Source organism: Mustelus asterias, chromosome 13, assembly GCF_964213995.1.
Source record: "Mustelus asterias chromosome 13, sMusAst1.hap1.1, whole genome shotgun sequence".
Taxonomy (NCBI): Eukaryota; Metazoa; Chordata; class Chondrichthyes; order Carcharhiniformes; family Triakidae; genus Mustelus; species Mustelus asterias.
Window position 1 is genome coordinate 78,496,798 of NC_135813.1, and position 17,870 is coordinate 78,514,667.

At 44.8% G+C, this 17,870-nt stretch overlaps 1 protein-coding gene across 2 annotated transcripts in view; it reads right to left on the reverse strand.

Moving 5' to 3' along the window:
* Positions 1-17,870, reverse strand: part of LOC144502780 (huntingtin-interacting protein 1-related protein-like) — a 180,696-nt gene that overhangs the window by 88,975 nt on the left and 73,851 nt on the right. Inside the window, exons 5-8 of one of the 2 annotated variants that reach the window (XM_078227046.1) lie at positions 16,680-16,760; positions 10,055-10,131; positions 6,783-6,803; positions 1,679-1,740 (exon numbers count right to left, since the gene is read on the reverse strand). In XM_078227046.1, coding sequence (XP_078083172.1) covers positions 1,679-1,740; positions 6,783-6,803; positions 10,055-10,131; positions 16,680-16,760 — 241 coding nt within the window. The remainder of the gene's footprint in view (positions 1-1,678; positions 1,741-6,782; positions 6,804-10,054; positions 10,132-16,679; positions 16,761-17,870) is intronic. The other variant, XM_078227047.1, reaches the window with a different exon arrangement.

Consider the following 17,870-nt stretch of genomic DNA (forward strand, 5'->3'; position numbering starts at 1 on the left):
TAACGCTAGGTTAATAATGAGTAATTGTGGATTTTGAAATGCCAGGTTCAACAAAACTTTAGGAATTGGAGCTACTCCAATTCCCAAAAAGTGACTTTCCTTTCAAAATTGTCACTTTAAACTGCAAGTCTTAAAAATACTCTTAGGAATAATAAGATAAAAATAAGATGCCACATTTAAACTCCAAGAATCTCTACCCAAGATATTCAGGTAATGAGGACATGTTTAAAAGCAAGACGTCTGTGAAATTAAAATGCTGCACAGAGCAATAAGCAAATCCTTTAAAGGTTCAGAGACCCCTCAGTTGAAAAAGACCAATGAATAAGATAAAAGAGGTGGAGCACTTGGTGATTAAAACACATTTACCAATTTTCTGAAGTCAGTAATTTATACAAGGGCAATGTGCAACACCTTAATCACGTCCTCACCCAATGTACTTCTCTCAACAAGGATCTTGTGCTTCCCTGAGAGACGTTGAGGCCAATCCCAGCACTAAATGACGGCCAAGTTTGAGTCTATGTTTCAATAACAACAACTTGCATTTGTATAGCTCCTTTAAAGCAGAGAAATGTTCCAAGGTGTTTCACAGTAGCGTAATTAGACAAAAGTGGAGAATGAGTCAAAGAAGGGGATATTCAGAAAGGTGATTAAAAGCTTGGTCAAAGAGGTGGATTTTGAGGAGAGTCTCAAATAAGCAGGAGTTGGATCCCATAGGATTTTAGAGAGGGAATTCTGAAGCAAGGGGCCAAAATGATTGAAAGCAAATCAATGACAAGATGAAGGAAAGGGGAAGCTGTACAGAGTTGAAGGAGCAGACGCTCTGCAATCGGGGGTCGGCCAGGGGAGGGGTGGGGTGGTATCGGGGCAGCAATTGGGGGGAGGGGATGGAGGGTGCGATGTCCGTGGGGGTGGGGGGATGGTAGAGAGGTAATATCCGGGGGGAGTGACGGATCTCTCAGGGTTCACACTTTTCCTCTTTTTTTTGCATTAAATGCCGTATGATTGTGTCTGGGAGCTCACTCAAATAACGGGTGCAATTCTCTCCTGTTCTCACGCTCATTTGGCACTTAGAATTTTTTTGGTAAGATCGCCCCCTTAGATTTGGGTGTGCTGGGCACAATTTGCAGATGACTCAAAACTTGGAACTATTTCGAAAGGTGAGGGAGATAGTGATTGACTTCAAGAGGACACGGAGAGGCTGGTGGAATGGTTAGGATCTGGAATACACTGCCCAGGATTGTGGTGAAGACACATTCAGTCAGATCGTCCAGTAAGGGAATTGGAAAATCACACAAAGTGAAAATAAATTGCGACACCACAGGGAAAAGTGGAGTGGGAGATCTAGAATTGCTGCTGCAGAGAGCTGGCACAGGGATGACAGGCCGAGTGGCCTCCTTCTCTGATTCATTCTATGATTTTACACACAAAATGCCTTCTATCTGGACTGTTACAGGTTAATTTAACCCAATCTCAAACAAGAGACCCAGTCAAACAGAACAATACACATATGTAGCATTAAAACCATTTGTTTTATTTCCACCTGAAAGCTCAAACTGCTGATATCTTTTTCGCAAAGTTTTCCAAAATTCCTGCTTTTCAGCCTTTTTAGACATCATTTTCTACATGACCATTTCAGTCACGGGGTGGACTAAAAGTGCCCGACTGATTATAAACTCACCGCTTTCAGCAACTTTCAGCTCGCAGTCCAGGTAATCAAACATCTCCACCGTAAGCTGGAAGCTGCAACAAAATGTTTTTATTTTAATTTTGAGTCAACAACAGAATAAAAGCCAACTTTTCCATGTGCATCTAATAAGCATTTATAACCAATTTCTCAGCAAAGTGTTGATTAGCTACAGCAGAAACAAGATGGCTGATGGCCCAGCCCACCTACCCCATACATTCCCAAACCAACGCTGGTTCCACCCACACTCCCTCCGGATCCGCCCGCACTCCCTCCGGATCCGTCCGCACTCCCTCCGGATCCGTCCGCACTCCCTCCGGATCCGCCCGCACTCCCTCCGGATCCGCCCGCACTCCCTCCCGATCCGCCCGCACTCCCTCCCGATCCGCCCACACTCCCTCCCGATCCGCCCACACTCCCTCCCGATCCGCCCACACTCCCTCCCGATCCGCCCACACTCCCTCCCGATCCGCCCACACTCCCTCCCGATCCGCCCACACTCCCTCCCGATCCGCCCACACTCCCTCCCGATCCGCCCACACTCCCTCCCGATCCGCCCACACTCCCTCCCGATTCGCCCACACTCCCTCCCGAATCGCCCACACTCCCTCCCGATCCGCCCACACTCCCTCCCGATCCGCCCACACTCCCTCCCGATCCGCCCACACTCCCTCCCGATCCGCCCACACTCCCTCCCGATCCGCCCACACTCCCTCCCGATCCGCCCACACTCCCTCCCGATCCGCCCACACTCCCTCCCGATCCGCCCACACTCCCTCCCGATCCGCCCACACTCCCTCCCGATCCGCCCACACTCCCTCCCGATCCGCCCACACTCCCTCCCGATCCGCCCACACTCCCTCCCGATCCGCCCACACTCCCTCCCGATCCGCCCACACTCCCTCCCGATCCGCCCACACTCCCTCCCGATCCGCCCACACTCCCTCCCGATCCGCCCACACTCCCTCCCGATCCGCCCACACTCCCTCCCGATCCGCCCACACTCCCTCCCGATCCGCCCACACTCCCTCCCGATCCGCCCACACTCCCTCCCGATCCGCCCACACTCCCTCCCGAATCGCCCACACTCCCTCCCGATCCGCCCACACTCCCTCCCGATCCGCCCACACTCCCTCCCGATCCGCCCACACTCCCTCACACACCCAGCCAGGACCCACACAAAATCACATTCCCATCCACCCTCCCTCGCACACCCGCCATGGTCCTCCCACAATTCTCACCCATGGCTCACCTACACCCACACTCCCACCCACAATCACACTCCCACTTCCCCACTCTTCCATGGTCCACCCACACAAACCGTTCCACACTTTCCCTGTACTCGCACAGTGAGAGCCTCCATCGACACTCACCCAGTACACACCCATCCCCAGAACCCACCGTGATCACTTTTAGTCATTTTAACCAAAGTAGAAATCCCAATTTTGAAAAAAAAGCAGCTTATCTTCTGATAACATAAAAGTCAGCGTTGTTAACTGAAGCCATACAGAACTTATTTCAAGGGCATCATCTAGGCTGAGCCACAGTGACAGGAAAGTCCATCATTGCACTTTCCTTCAATGGAGGGTGGACTGGGGGATGGGGGGGGCGGGGGGGGCGGGGGGGGGGGGGGAACAGCCTGTGTATACAACCCTAGAGGGATCACAGCATACAAGAAAGAAAGCAATGAATTAAAACTGCAAAACTACACGCATTGGATGACTAAACATTCATCCAAACAGACTCATTGCATTTGTTAAGCTGAAAGCTTAGAGAAGCCTGGCTAGAAGGCCACCGGTATAGAGATCACTCATTAACAATCTCAATAATTCAATGTTTCCGCCCTAAATCTGTATGAAGATTTCCAGGCATGGGGATGATATGTGACCAATCACAAAGGTTGGAGGAGGATTTCACTCATATAGGGCTGGAACTGTTGACTCTACTAAGGGCCGCTTTTGATATGAATGGGCCCAGACCTTCCATGCCCCAGGGGGTGGGGGTCATTCAGAAAATGTGGTGGGAGCCCTTCACAAGTCCCCCTGCCAAGAACTGCACAGGAATTGTTCGAGAAGTTTAAACTTCTGTTGGGCAATTACTCTGCCTCTCGAACCAACCAATATTCTGATTTCATCAGAATTTCAGATGGTTCCAATTGTTTTAGCAGATTAAAGAGCCAGGAAAAGTCTAAAGGATTCAAACCACTTCTAACTCCTGAGCGACCACGATGCTGACTGTCCCACCAATCCCCCCCACTGAAGCCCCGACTATCGTCTCGAAGCTCAACTGCACTCCCACCCCCCCCCCCCAACTAACCCCCTCAATATCACCTGACAGCACCTTAATGACAACCACCCAAAAACCCCCGACTAGCCCCCCCACCCCTCAGGCCACTCAACCCCCGATACCCCCATCCCCTGATCTCTGCACCCCTGCCCTCCAAGCCCCCCTCCCCCCCCCCCCCCCCCCCCACAGACACACACACACACTCCACCCACATTCTGAACCACTCTCCCCATTCACCTTACACATTTACCTTCTCTCCTGGAAAAGTGCCTGGAGCCTTTGTTTGCAGCAGTTAGTGCCACAAAAAGGGGGAATAGCTTCACTTCCCCTGACACTGCTGCCCTGGACTGGGAGCACTCCAGGAGCTGATGCGTTACGCATTTCCCAGGGGGTCTGGGTCGATAGTCCGGGTGAGAGATGTGCAGCTCCCAACTTGGGAAAGTAGGAAAAGGATAGAGCGGCAATTCAACATGGCTGCCATTAAATGGACATTCTGGGACTACATTTTACGAGTTTTTTTTATTCCTATCCAAAATTCTCACTTCCTAGTCTCTCCTGAAACCAGTCACCCTGAGTAAAATATGGTTCCACAAGGAATAGCAAGCTCCTGATCGCAAGCTGTATCCCATGATCTTAGGCTGTGACAATCAATAGTCAAGCTATTTGACCACAATTTAAGGTGGAGAAGGAAAAGGAGATTAATGCAGCCAAGGCCCTCTCCTATCCTCACCCAGCAATTAGACACGTGGTTACAAGGAGGGATCACTAGATGGTATTCAACAGCAGGAACCTTAGCCGCCCCAGCCTGGCCACAAAGGAACATCCTGTCATCCCTACTGCTGAGATCATCTTATTCGGCCAGGACCAAGAAACCAACAGCAGTGACTCACTGAAAGGTATGTTTCAATCTATTAAATACAGCTGTAAGTGCCTGGTCCAATCCTTGTTAATATCAGGCAGTCACTGCAACAAAGGTTATTTGAAGTGAAGACAAGCTGAAGGAAGTAGTCAACCACTACGGTCAGTCCTATGCAGAATTCATCAAACAGGTTACAAAGTCCATTCACAAATTTTACACGCAAAGAAATCAAAATGCAGGCCAAAAACAGGCAACATGCCTTTAGTAATAGACGATTCTTTACATGGAACATAGAACAGCACAGGAACAGGCACTACAGCCCACAACGTTCATAGAATCATAGAACCCTACAGTGTAGAAGTCTGCACCGACCACAATCCCACCCAGGCCCTACCCCCATGGTGCCGAACATGACGCCAAATTAAACTAATCCCTTCTGCCTGCCCTTGACCCATATCCCTCTATTCCTTGCATATTCATGTGCTGATCTAAAAGCCCCTTAAAGGCCCCTATCGTATCTGCCTGCACCACCACCCCTGGCAGCGCCTTCCAGACACCTACCACTCTCTGTAAAAAAATTTGCCCTTCACGTCTCCTTTGAACTTTCCCCCTCTCACCTTAAGTTCATGCGCCCTAGTATTAGAATCTTACAAACGTCTTGGGTTTCACTGAAGACATGACTTTCGTCTGAAGTGTCTGTTAAGTTAGTGGTCAGACAATTCCGTGGGTGACTTAATATTTGGTTCCTCCGTGGTCTTGATTAAGAGAGTGCAACGTCTCTGCACTGCTATTCTGCGGGGAAATCCCATCGGTGCTCTAATGTTGTTAACACCAGCCCCGTCATTCCAGTGGCAGGATCACAGGTCCGCATCTTCACGGGTCTGTGCGGCCATGTTGCTTTCCACTGTTTTGTGCAGTGCACACAAAGATTTATCCTCCCCCATCGGCTGCAGTCAATGTAAAGGTGTCTGAGTTACAGTTTGGGAGCTCACAGCACACTTTCCACGACAGTGATTGCTCTCGAAATAAATATAGAACCAACTAATTGTCCAGTTAGCATCCAGAAGGAAAACAGGACGGTGATAAATGGCCAGGGATTGTGGTAATAACTATCAAAGTTTTCACATGGGTTCTGTGCCATTTCACTACCTTTATGAATAATCTAGAAAAGATTATCAATATTTACATTTGTTACACTAATTGTTCTAAGTGGAGCAGAGTCAATTAATACCTAAAACAGTAAGTAGTCTCACAACACCAGGTTAAAGTCCAACAGGTTTATTTGGTAGCACGAGCTTTCGGAGCGCTGCTCCTTCATCAGGCACTCACCTCGCACTGCCAAATAAACCTGTTGGACTTTAACCTGGTGTTGTGAGACTGCTTACTGTGCCCACCCCAGTCCAACGCCGGCATCTCCACATCATGAATAAAACAGACATAGCACTTTCCGCAAAGCTCAATACCAAAAGGTACGACTGATTACAGCATCAAGAGGATCCCAGAGAAACAGTTTCAATCTCTTGAGCTACGGTCTGCTGTTCCGAGATTAAAGACTTTAATCCCAAAACAGGGAGAGAACAGGGCTCCATAATTTTTGCAAAGGACTTGGTGACAGCTCACAAGTGTTCTGATGCCATCAGATTTCTAAATGTTATATTCTTTATCTTAGAGTGATCTACACTGTAGAATTTTAGCATTCCCTTAATGCGCAACCACATTTATCGAGTGCAATGACAATATTGCACTGAGGTGTAATACTCAACAATAACTGCATTGTGGGAAAGAATCTGAAGTATTATAGACTGGCCCTCAAAAATATCATTTTACAGCAGAACACCAACCGACAAGAGTATTAGACACATCAAGAGAAGCAGAGTTCAAGCAGCTGATGTTAATGGGATGATTTGTCAGCTCATTCAGGCAGAAAATTGCATCCCGTTCTTTTGAGCTTACCTCCAGAAAGAGAACAATGCTCTACAGAAAGTACAAAAATAACAACAAGGATGATCCAGGGACCCAAAAGTCCTTCACCGAGTACATTCTTCTCTGGTCGCTAATGCGAACAAAGAGGTTTCCTAATTTCATGCATGTCTTTTTTTTTTGAACTTACATAAGAAACTAGCAGGAGTAACAGGCAAATGTGAAGATTGAATAATCAACTTGCGCTCTCTCTACAGTCCCAGTGTAAACTTGGCTTCCAAACCACCTCTTGTCGCACAGTATAAACTGGGTGAACGGGCTGAATTTGACTGGACTAAGTTTCAGTTTGGAGGTAGCACAAGGCACTCAGGGTGGCAAAGTTGCCTCACAGTGCCAGGGGCCTGGGTTCAATTCGGCCTCAGGTCACTGTCTGTGTGGAGTTTGCACATTCTTCCCGTGTCTGTGTGAGTTTCCTCCGGGTGCTCCGGTTTCCTCCCACACTCCAAAAATGTGTGGGTTAGGTGGATTGGCCATACTAAATTGCCCCTTAGTGTCAGGGGGATTAGCTGGGTAAATACATGAGGTTATGGAGATAGGGCCTGAGTGGGATTGTGGTCGGTACAGGCTCGATGGGCCGAATGCCCTCCTTCTGCACTGTAGGGATTCTATGATTCTCTAACTATCCCCCTGGTACTCCACTGCAAATAATCATAGTTGCAGCAGCCACACAGAAATGTACAGTGAGCACGCATTCCAGGAATGGAAACACTTTAAAACATAACAATACTGCCTTTCAACAGAGAGTCTGCAACCAGAAGCTCATCCACCTCATTGAAAAGGGTTATTATGGGGGTGACACTATGTAGGGTACCGCTCAGCTTGTGGCATTCTCACTACCAAATCAGAAAGTAATGGGATCAAACCCTGTAGCAGAAATTCATCTCACAATTTTAAATTAGATATAGCTCTTGCGGCTAAAGGGATCAAGGGATATGGGGGAAAGGGGCGAATCGGGATATTGAATTTGATGATCAGCCATGATCAAAACGAATGATGGAGCAGGATCGGAGGGCCGAATGGCCTGCTTTTGTTTCTATTTTCAATGTTTCTATGTTTGAACCAGCACTCTAGTGCAAAACTGTGGGAATGTTACATTATGGAAAGTGCTGCCCTTCAGTTGCAACATTATCAAGGCCTCGTTTGTCTGATGTTCATGACTCAGGCAGTAATTGATTATTCCATGGTACTGGAAGTGCAACATTATCCCAGTGTACGTGCCAACATTCGCCCTTCATCTCAAAAAACTGATTCACTGTTCATTCATCTAATTACTTATTTTTTTAACTATGGATTGGTTAAGAGTCGCTACATTTTAAAATAATTCATTTGTCAAGTGGTGTCACAATCTCTGTGAAGAACGCAATCTTTTAAAAAGGTATTTGAATTCCAATGACTGACGGAAAAGATCCTGATTTAAAGTTTTAAGACTTATACTGTGACAAATAGACTAAAAGCAACATTGACTAAACATTACTTTAGAGGCAACCTAGGTTCAGATTTTCACCACAATGGAAAGGCTCTCCATAATATTGAAAATGGCACAAGTGGCTTTTCCCACAACGGCACTTCCCATTTTCAGGGAGGTAGCTCGCCATTTGAAACATTACCTGCATCCACCTAACTGGAATGTCGGTAGGCCAGCAGTGTGAAATCCGAAGTGTGCAGATTAGGAGAGGTAAGAGGTAGGTTTGAACTTTGTGGATTCACTTGGATAGCCAGGGTATCCCTTTGGAGAGCGAAGGTACCGCTTTGGACATGGTCCTGGGACACCTTTGGGGGAAGGTAGAGTGCTCTTTGGTGGAAGTCAGGTGCCCTTTGGAAATTTTAAAAGTAGGCATAAATGTGTGTAAAACGTGTATAAACTCATTACTGTAAAGGTCATTGGAACGGTCAACAGTCAAAATCAACTGTCAGAGCTGTCAAAAGCACCTGTGGCAGGTGGTTAAAGCAGGATAGATTCTTGGTCAGCCATTCTGCAGAAGGCAATGGCAAACCATGGTTGCCAAATTTAACCATGAGCCAACACATGGAAGTCCATGGTTGCCAATAGGAACATCGGAATTAGGAGCAGAAGTAGGCAACTTCAGCCCTTCGAGCCTGCTCCGCCATTCAATTAGATCATGGCTGATCTCTCTGTGGTCTCAAATCCACCTCCCCTGTTCCACACATCCCTTTAGCCAGTTTTTTATTAGAAATATATCTATCTCCTTCTTGAAACCATTCAATGATTCAGACTCCACCGCGCTATGGGGCAGCGAGTTCCACAAATTCACCATCCTCTGCGAGAAGTAGTTCCTCCTCATCTCAGTTTTAAATCTGCCACCTCTCAACCTACAGCTGTGACCTCTTGTTCTAGATTGCCCCATAAGAGGAAAACAATGGTCTACATTCACTCAATATCAATCCCTTTTAGTATCTTATATACCTCAATCAGGTCCCCTCTCATCTTTCTAAACTCCAGTGAGTATAAGCCCAAACTGTTTAATCTCTCCTCATACATCAACCCTTTCATCCCCGGATACTCACTTAGGGCATGGTAACTGAAGAGTTATGGAACAACCTGTCATCCAATCCAGTACTGTTCCAGCTATTTCTTTCAAGTGAACCCTCATGGATGTAATTGTGGAAATATACAAAATGGAACTGCATTGTAAACAATGTAGAACCTAGACTTAAGAGAAAGAGTTACCCCATGCAGCTCCTACACATTCCCGAGCAGTTATGGAGCAGATAACTGGGAGAACATGTTTGTCCTTCTCGTTAGCATGTTCTGTATGGTATGTGCATATGTCGACAAATTATTTTACCCTTTGAAAAATAATGAGTGCGATTTCAAGGTCAGAAACTAATCTGAGGGTTTATAAAACATTCATAAATCAGCCGCGATCTGCTCACAGTTCAGGATATCATTAAAAACTGCTTAACGAGATTTCCACCACATAATTAATTTTGAGAATTAGGAAAACAGATTAACTAGGTTGGAGTTAAAAATAACAGATCAGTCAGGTTACAAATTTACAAAAATACTCCTTCAAGCACATCTGGGTCAATTATTCACGGCGAATGAAGATTCGCATTACGCCTCTGGTCATCCCCTTCAGAAGAGTAAGGATTCTCTGGAATTAGAACAAGCTCACAAATCCTGGGGGGGGATTGAGTTATCCTCAGAACACAGGAGTCCCTACAGACCAGTTCAGAACAGTGTAAGTGGGAGGGTTGGCATCCTGTGACTTGGTCAGACTTACATGTTGTTTACATCTGTGCCAGAAGCTTTATCCAGTGTTTCGTCAGTTACCTCCAAATTAGGGGGGAATTCTGGATGCTGTACAAAGCCAAAGCAGAAAACAAAAAGGTCAGAAAATGTCCAGATTCAGGCGCCGATATACAACTGATAGAATCCTTCCCTGTTCAAATTAGTTAGAATGTGAAAAACAATAGAAACCTACTTCCTCCTAATTACGGAATTAAAATTTAGCAATAGCTCAACTTGGAGTCAATATATCCTTTATCACCTCTCATGCTGCATTTCTCAGTGCCTCTTGCTGTAATCATTTCGTGACTCCACCATTGTTCTGCTTTGTTTGATTCGGGAGAAGCACAGTGGTTAGCACTGCTGCCTCACAGTGCCAGGGTCCCAGGTTCAATTCCCGGCTTGGGTCACTGTCTGTGCGGGGTCTGCATGTTCTCCCCATGTCTGTGCGGGTTTCCTCCGGGTGCTCCGGTTTCCTCCCACAGTCTGAAAGATGTGCTGGTTAGGTGCATTGGCTATGCTGAATTCTCCCTCAGTGTATCCGTAAGAAGTCTCACAACACTAGGTTAAAGTCCAACAGGTTTATTTGGAATCACGAGCTTTCGGAGCGCTGCTCCTTCATCAGGTGACTCACCTGATGAAGGGGCAGCGCTCCAAAAGCTCGTGATTCCAAATAAATCTGTTGGACTTTAACCTGGTGTTGCGAGACTTCTTACTGTGCTTACCCCAGTCCAACGCCGACATCTCCACACCAGTGTACCCGAATAGGCACCAGAGTGTGGTGATTAGGGGATTTTCACAGTAACTTCATTGCAGTATTAATGTAACCCTACTTGTGACACTAATAAATTTTTTTAAAAACACTCCGATTCCTCTCAGTTCCACATTCAGATGAGTATATATTAAACCTTTACTGGTTCCAGTCGACAGCAAACCTTTTAAGGATCACCTGTTTCCTGAATGGCAGCCCAGAACTGGGGCAAACCAATATTGTCGAGGGGGCTTCAAACAGGTATTAGGTCCCTTCTTTGAATTTGCAAAGAGTTGACACCTGCTTTAGGCAGGAGCCCTGGACACCAATTCTCTCCCCCTTCCCCATACCAAATGGTCGGCATACTTCCAGCAATTCATTAACTTCCATTTCCTGCCTACAAGTCCATTAAGCATTCAAAAGAGAGGGCACTACATGGTCAAATTTCTTGGCCAAGTGTAGGGGACTGGGTTTCAGCGAGAATTAAACAGTATCCTTTAAACTTTTTCTTGATTAATGATTAATGTTGCAGATGTATGTACACCATATCTGCCTTCACAATTTATCACATGAACAGTCATTGCTGTAACAGTTTGTTTGAGTGCATTAGTCCAAAACGTTCAGATAAAGCTTAAGTCAGTGAATCTTTCTCGGACACCTTTTCGAATATTCATGTTGGGAAATACTAGATGTGTGATTTTATCTGCAAGTTTTTGACTGTACTAAAATTAGATGCACCTGACCAAAGGCAGGAATATTGGCCACACACACTTCCCATTAACGTACGTAGGAATAGCTTGAGGTGTAACTCAAGAATTCAGGCTTTAGCTTTTAGCTTGGGATTTTCAATAGTTGAAATCCCAAAGGCCCGTACATAAACTTCCTCAGACAGTCAGGGAACATGGAGAACCTCCCAACTGTACCAGGAGTATAGCCACCACTGCAGCTAATAAAACCAGACACAGATTGCAAAGGAAAACACACATACACTATCACTAGACCATGAGGAAACAAGAAGGCATATGGAAGGAAATAAAATACGGTTACTGTGCTATTTCCAGCTGTTTTTGCAAAGCCGAGAAGCAGCTGCACATAAAAGTTAAGTCATCCTAAACTGCACCACTCTGCACCTTTATCTCCCTCCGTTTGGCACTTACACATCTGATCATAGAATCCCCACAGTGCAGATGAGGCCATTCAGCCCGTCAAGTCAGCACTAACTCCCTGACAGAGTATCTTACCCAGGCCCTCTCCCCTTAACCCCACATATTTCCCATGGCTTATCCTTCTAACCTACATATGTTGGAATGCTAAGGGACAATTTAGCATGGCTAAATCCACCTAACCTGCACATCTGATCACACAGTGCAAGTTCACCTCTTCTAACCTTGTTACTGGGTAACAAATCTCCGTTTTAGCTTTGACAAAGGGTCGTCGGGATTCGAAACGTCAGCTCTTTTCTCTCCTTACAGATGCTGCCAGACCTGCGGAGATTTTCCAGCATTTTCTCTTTTGGTTTCAGATTCCAGCATCCGCAGTAATTTGCTTTTAACAAATCTCTGTTTTCAGCCTTACTATTATAGCATAGTGGATTTCTTTTAAGATTGTGTTAAGCTTCTCTAATCACCATCAATAGTTTATTAGAATAATTCCATTTGGAAACACAAGTGATTTGTAAGAAAGTTCGCTTGGATTTTTTTTCAGTTACTGCATAGCAGCTGATGCAACCTCAGTTCTATATTCCACGTAAATAATGCAAGAAGAACTAGGAATGATCAGCACACTCAATTTCAAAGGGGAGGATAAATATTGGTGGCTGTCAAAACTTAAATATAACAAATCAATTAGGTTAACTTTTACCAATTGAAATACTTAAAAATGACAAGGTACAATTCTGAACTGCTATCCTATCTCTAGTAGTTCCAATTTAAGCAATATTCCTCATAGTCTTGCCAGAGGCAGGTACAATTTTGTCTTTTAAAAAGCATTTAGACAGTTGCATTGGTAAGATGGGTATAGAGGGATATGGGCCAAACGCGGGCAATTGGGACTAGCTTAGGGGTTAAAAAAAGGGACGGTATGGACCGTTGGGCCAAAGGGCCTGTTTCCATGCTGTAAACCTCTATGACTCTTAAACTCCTCTTCCAGAATTGGTTAACAAACAGCATAGACTTATGTGTTTTACTTGTTAACAGTCCTAGAGCCGATGGAGCCTTGGAAAGAGATATAGAGAAAGATACCTGCCTTCCAACACACAAATAGCAATCTCCAGAGAAAGAGAAATGCTTCTTGCAGGCCCAAGCAGAATCTGCCCGCTCGTCTCTGTAAACTCAGCTCCACCCAGTCACATGACTCTGCCTCTTGTTAATCAACCTAATTAAACCCTACTCTGAAACTCCAGGGGAACAAAAACAAAACAAACAGATTAAAACAAACGCCCCATTATTTAGGATCAATTATTCGTCTGCATTCTCAGCATGTGGGCTGTCTGGAACAGACAAATTGGCCCCATAAACAGAGCAGAATTTTGAACATAGCCCTCACAAGACACGTGATAAAAATACATCTCTTAAAGACACAGTATCATCACACCAGGCTCACACTTACAAAGAACTGCCACATGGACAAGGCATAGAAGGCTGACCAACTTCTATGGAACTGTACCCCACCACTGAATCAATGTTTTCAGCAGAGGAATGGGAAAAAATGGATGAAAATAAATTTCATTCTGAAAGGAATGATTAATGCTGACTCAATATTGGATTTAGGGTTAAACTCTCTGAGACAGTACAAACTGGTAAAACAAATCCATTCCAAGAGGACACAAAACACTAAACCTTACCCTGATTATTACTTAAGTGAATAACTTTTACAAACTGGTAGCACACACTCATCTTCAAAAGGCCATGGGTTTAAGTTGTACTCTCGAGGTTAGAGTACGCCACTACTTTGGCAGAGAGTGAGGAATTCTCCCCAGTGTCCTGGCCAACTATTCTTCTCCAACCAACATCCTAAAACTGATTACCTGTTCATTTATCTCATTGCGCTTTTTAGGAACTTGCTCTGGCCAACTGGCTCCTCCGTACCACCTGCCCTACATTACAGCAGTGTCAACATTTCAAATGGACGTTGTGGCTGAGAATTGCTTTGGAATGTCCTTAGGTTGTGATGGGTACCATATAGATCATAGAATCCCCAGTGCAGATGGAAGCCAATCGAACCTGCACCAACAACAATCCCACCCAGGCCCCATCCCCGTAACCCCATGTATTTACCCTTCTAATCCCCCTGACACTAAGGGGCAATTTAGCATGGCCAATCAACCTAACCCGCACATAGAGGTTTACAGCATGGAAACAGGCCCTTCAGCCCAACTTGTCCATGCCGCCCTTTTTTTTAAAACCCCTAAGCTAATCCCAATTGCCCGCATTTGGCCCATATCCTTCTATACCCATCGTATCCATGTAACTATCTAAATGCTTTTTAAAAGATAAAATTGTACCCACCTCTTCTACTACCTCTGGCAGCTTGTTCCAGATATACTCCAACCTCTGTGTGAAAAAATTGCCCCTCTGGACACTTCTGTACCTCTCCCCTCTCACCTTAAACCTATGCCCTCTAGTTTTAGAAAAAATTGTCCCTCTGGACCCTTTTATATCTAAAGCAATATATTTGGGAAAAGATATTGACTATCTACCTTGTCTATGCTCCTCACTATTTTATAGACCTCTATCAGATCACCCCTCAGCCTCCTACGCTCCAGAGAGAAAGGTCCCAGTCCATTCAGCCTCTCCTTATAACTCAGTCCATCAAATCCCAGTAGCATCCTAGTAAATCTTCTCTGCACTCTTTCTAGTTCAATAATATCCTTTCTATTATAGGGTGACCAGAATTGCACACAGTATTCCAAGTGTGGCCTTACCAATGTCTTGTACAACTTCAACAAGACGTCCCAACTCCTGTATTCAATGTTCTGACCGATGAAACCAAGTATGCCGAATGCCTTCTTCACCACTCTGTCCACCTGTGACTCCACTTTCAAAGAGCTATGAGCATGTACCCCTAGATCTCTTTGTTCTGTAACTCTCCCCAACGCCCTCCCATTAACTGAGTAAGTCCTGCCCTGGTTCAATCTACCAAAATGCATCACCTCGCATTTGTCTAAATTAAACTCCATCTGCCATTCGTCAGCCCACTGGCCCAATTGATCAAGATCCCATTGCAATTGGAAATAACTTTCTTCACTGTCCACTATGCCACCAATCTTGGTGTCATCTGCAATCTTACTAATCATGCCTCCTATATTCTCATCCAAATCATTAATATAAATGACAAATAACAGTGGGCCCAGCATTGATCCCTGAGGCACACCGCTGGTCACAGGCCTCCAGTTTGAAAAACAACTCTCTACAACCACCCTCTGGCTTCTGTTAAGAAGCCAATTTTGTATCTGTTTAGATACCTCACCCTGGATCCTGTGAGATTTAACTTTATGCAACAACCTACCATGCGGTACCTTGTCAAAGGCCTTGCTAAAGTCCATGTAGACAACATCATCTGCACTGCCCTCATCTACCTTCTTGGTTACCCCTTCAAAAAACTCAATTAAATTTGTGAGACATGATTTTCCACATCTTTGGACTGTGGGAAGAAACTGGAGCACCCAGAGGAAATCCACGCAGACATGCAAGTTATCTTTGTTTCTCTTGAAGAATCACTCAGATCCACAATAAATATAACAAATGGACAAATCAATATCAGTGAAGTGATTGCAATAAGTGATTGAAATAAGCACATTGCTTCTGGTGTACTGGAGGACACACTGTTCATGCACCATATATATTATATATATCGAGGCTACTAATGGTGACTGATTAAGCGAGAAACTGCATGTTTGGCAGCAAGAGGGAGCAAATAGTAGGAGTGGTTGTGGATGAATCTGGAACCTGGAGTATTTAACAGAAGTATAATAAATGTCTACGTTTTAAGCTGGACAGGAGGCCATGATAGAGAAAATGTGGCTAGAAACTGCTGTACTTTGCGATACAAATAGCAGTTAATTAATAAAAACACTTCTCTTCTTCCAATGTGTTTTGTGATAGTAGGTATAATTTATATGAATTTTTTATTCTTTATGGTCAGATTTTGTTAAATGATTCTGAACATGGAATGCTGATACTTAGAATCATAGAATCCCTACAGTGCAGGAAGCCATTCAGTGCATCGAGTCTGCATCGACTCTCCAACAGAGCATCTTACCCAGGCCCTATCCCTATAACCCTGTGTAATTCTCCGCTAATCTCCCTAACCTACACATCATGGGACATGAATGGACAATTTAACATGTCCAATCCACCTAACCTGCATATCTTTGGACTGTGGGAGGGAACCGGAGCAAATCCACGCAGACACGGGGAGAATGTGCAGACTCCACACAGTCACCAAAGACTGGAATTGAACCCGGGTCCCTGGCACTGTGAGGTAGCAGTGTTAACCACTGTGCCACCATGCTGCCCATAGAACCTTGTAGAATTGATAAGGAGTTGTCTGCATTCCATACAGCACTACTAGAAACAAGTGTTTCATGTCAACTGCCTAAATACCAACAACGATTAAGCTTCAAAGGTCATCTGTTGGTTGCAGCCTGTGTGAGGCACTATATAAATGCAAGTTTTTCTGCATTACCTGATTTGATTTTGTAAACACCCTGTTTTGTGGTCAACGCAGCATAATTTAAGCAGCTTAACATCAACTCAAGAGTCAATGCATGAAGCTTTAGGTTTAACGCAAAGATTCAATCTGGATATCTCTTCAGAAAAAATCATCCAAACAAGACGCGCCATTTAAATAAATACAATGAATTAAATACCTTTTTATGAAAATCCATCTTGGTTCCGAGAAGTCTGACGTAGACGCTTGCCAGCTGCCCATACCGATCATGCATATGGCCCTAGAGGAATATTTTTAAACAAAACTTTAATCACCAAATGAAGAGATATACAATAGCATTTCAAAAATAAACTACATGAAGGATTGGATTTTTGGAAGCAAGATTCATACTAAACAAAACATCTTATAAATTAAAAGATTATTTTATTTAATGGAAAGTTCTCAAGAGAATAATATCCAGTCCATATCAAGTAACATCTGGGGCGGCATGGTGGCACAGTGGTGGCACTGCTGCCTCACAGCGCCAGGGACCCAGGTTCAATTCCCAGCTTGGGTCACTGTCTGTGCACATTCTCCCCGTGTCTGCGTGGGTTTCCTCCGGGTGCTCCGGTTTCCTCCCACAGTCCAAAGATGTCCAGGTTAGGTCGATTGGCCATGCTAAATTTCCCCTTAGCGTTAGGGGGATTAGCAGGGTAAATATGTGGGGTTAAAGGGATAGGGCCTGGGTGGGATTGTGGACGGTGCAGACTCGATGGGCTGAATGACCTCCTTCTGCATTGCAGGGATTCTATGATCTCTATTATTTTACTCACTTATGAGCACTAATTTTTAGTAAAGACAAGCACCGGAACTTTCCGGCTCTGCCTTGGTTGGTTTTCCTGCTGCTTATGTGGCGATCCATTTAAATCTGTGTTGACTTTGGTTGGATCGGAAGATCTCACCAACAGAAGGGGCCAGAAAATCCCAGCCAAGAGATTTATTATTATTTATTTCCCCTTTAATTACCAAATGCCTCAGCCTTGGATAATTCTAATACCACTATATGCCTTATGTGGAAATTAGATGAACAGTTATCAGTGTGATAGCAACACTCTTTATGAGCTGAAACTTAATTTTACATGAAGGCGATGGCCTAGTGGTATTATCACTAGACTATTAATCCAGAAGCTCAACTAATGTACTGTGGACTTGGGTTCAAGTCCCGTCATGGCAGTTGGTGGAATTTGAATTCAATAAAAAATATCTGAAATTAAGTATCTACTGATGACCAATTGTAGATTTTCAAAAAACCCCATCTGGTTCACTAATGTCTTTTAGCGAAGGAAATCTGCCGTCCTTACCTGGTCTGGCCTACATGTGACTCCAGAGCCACAGCAATGTGGTTGACTCT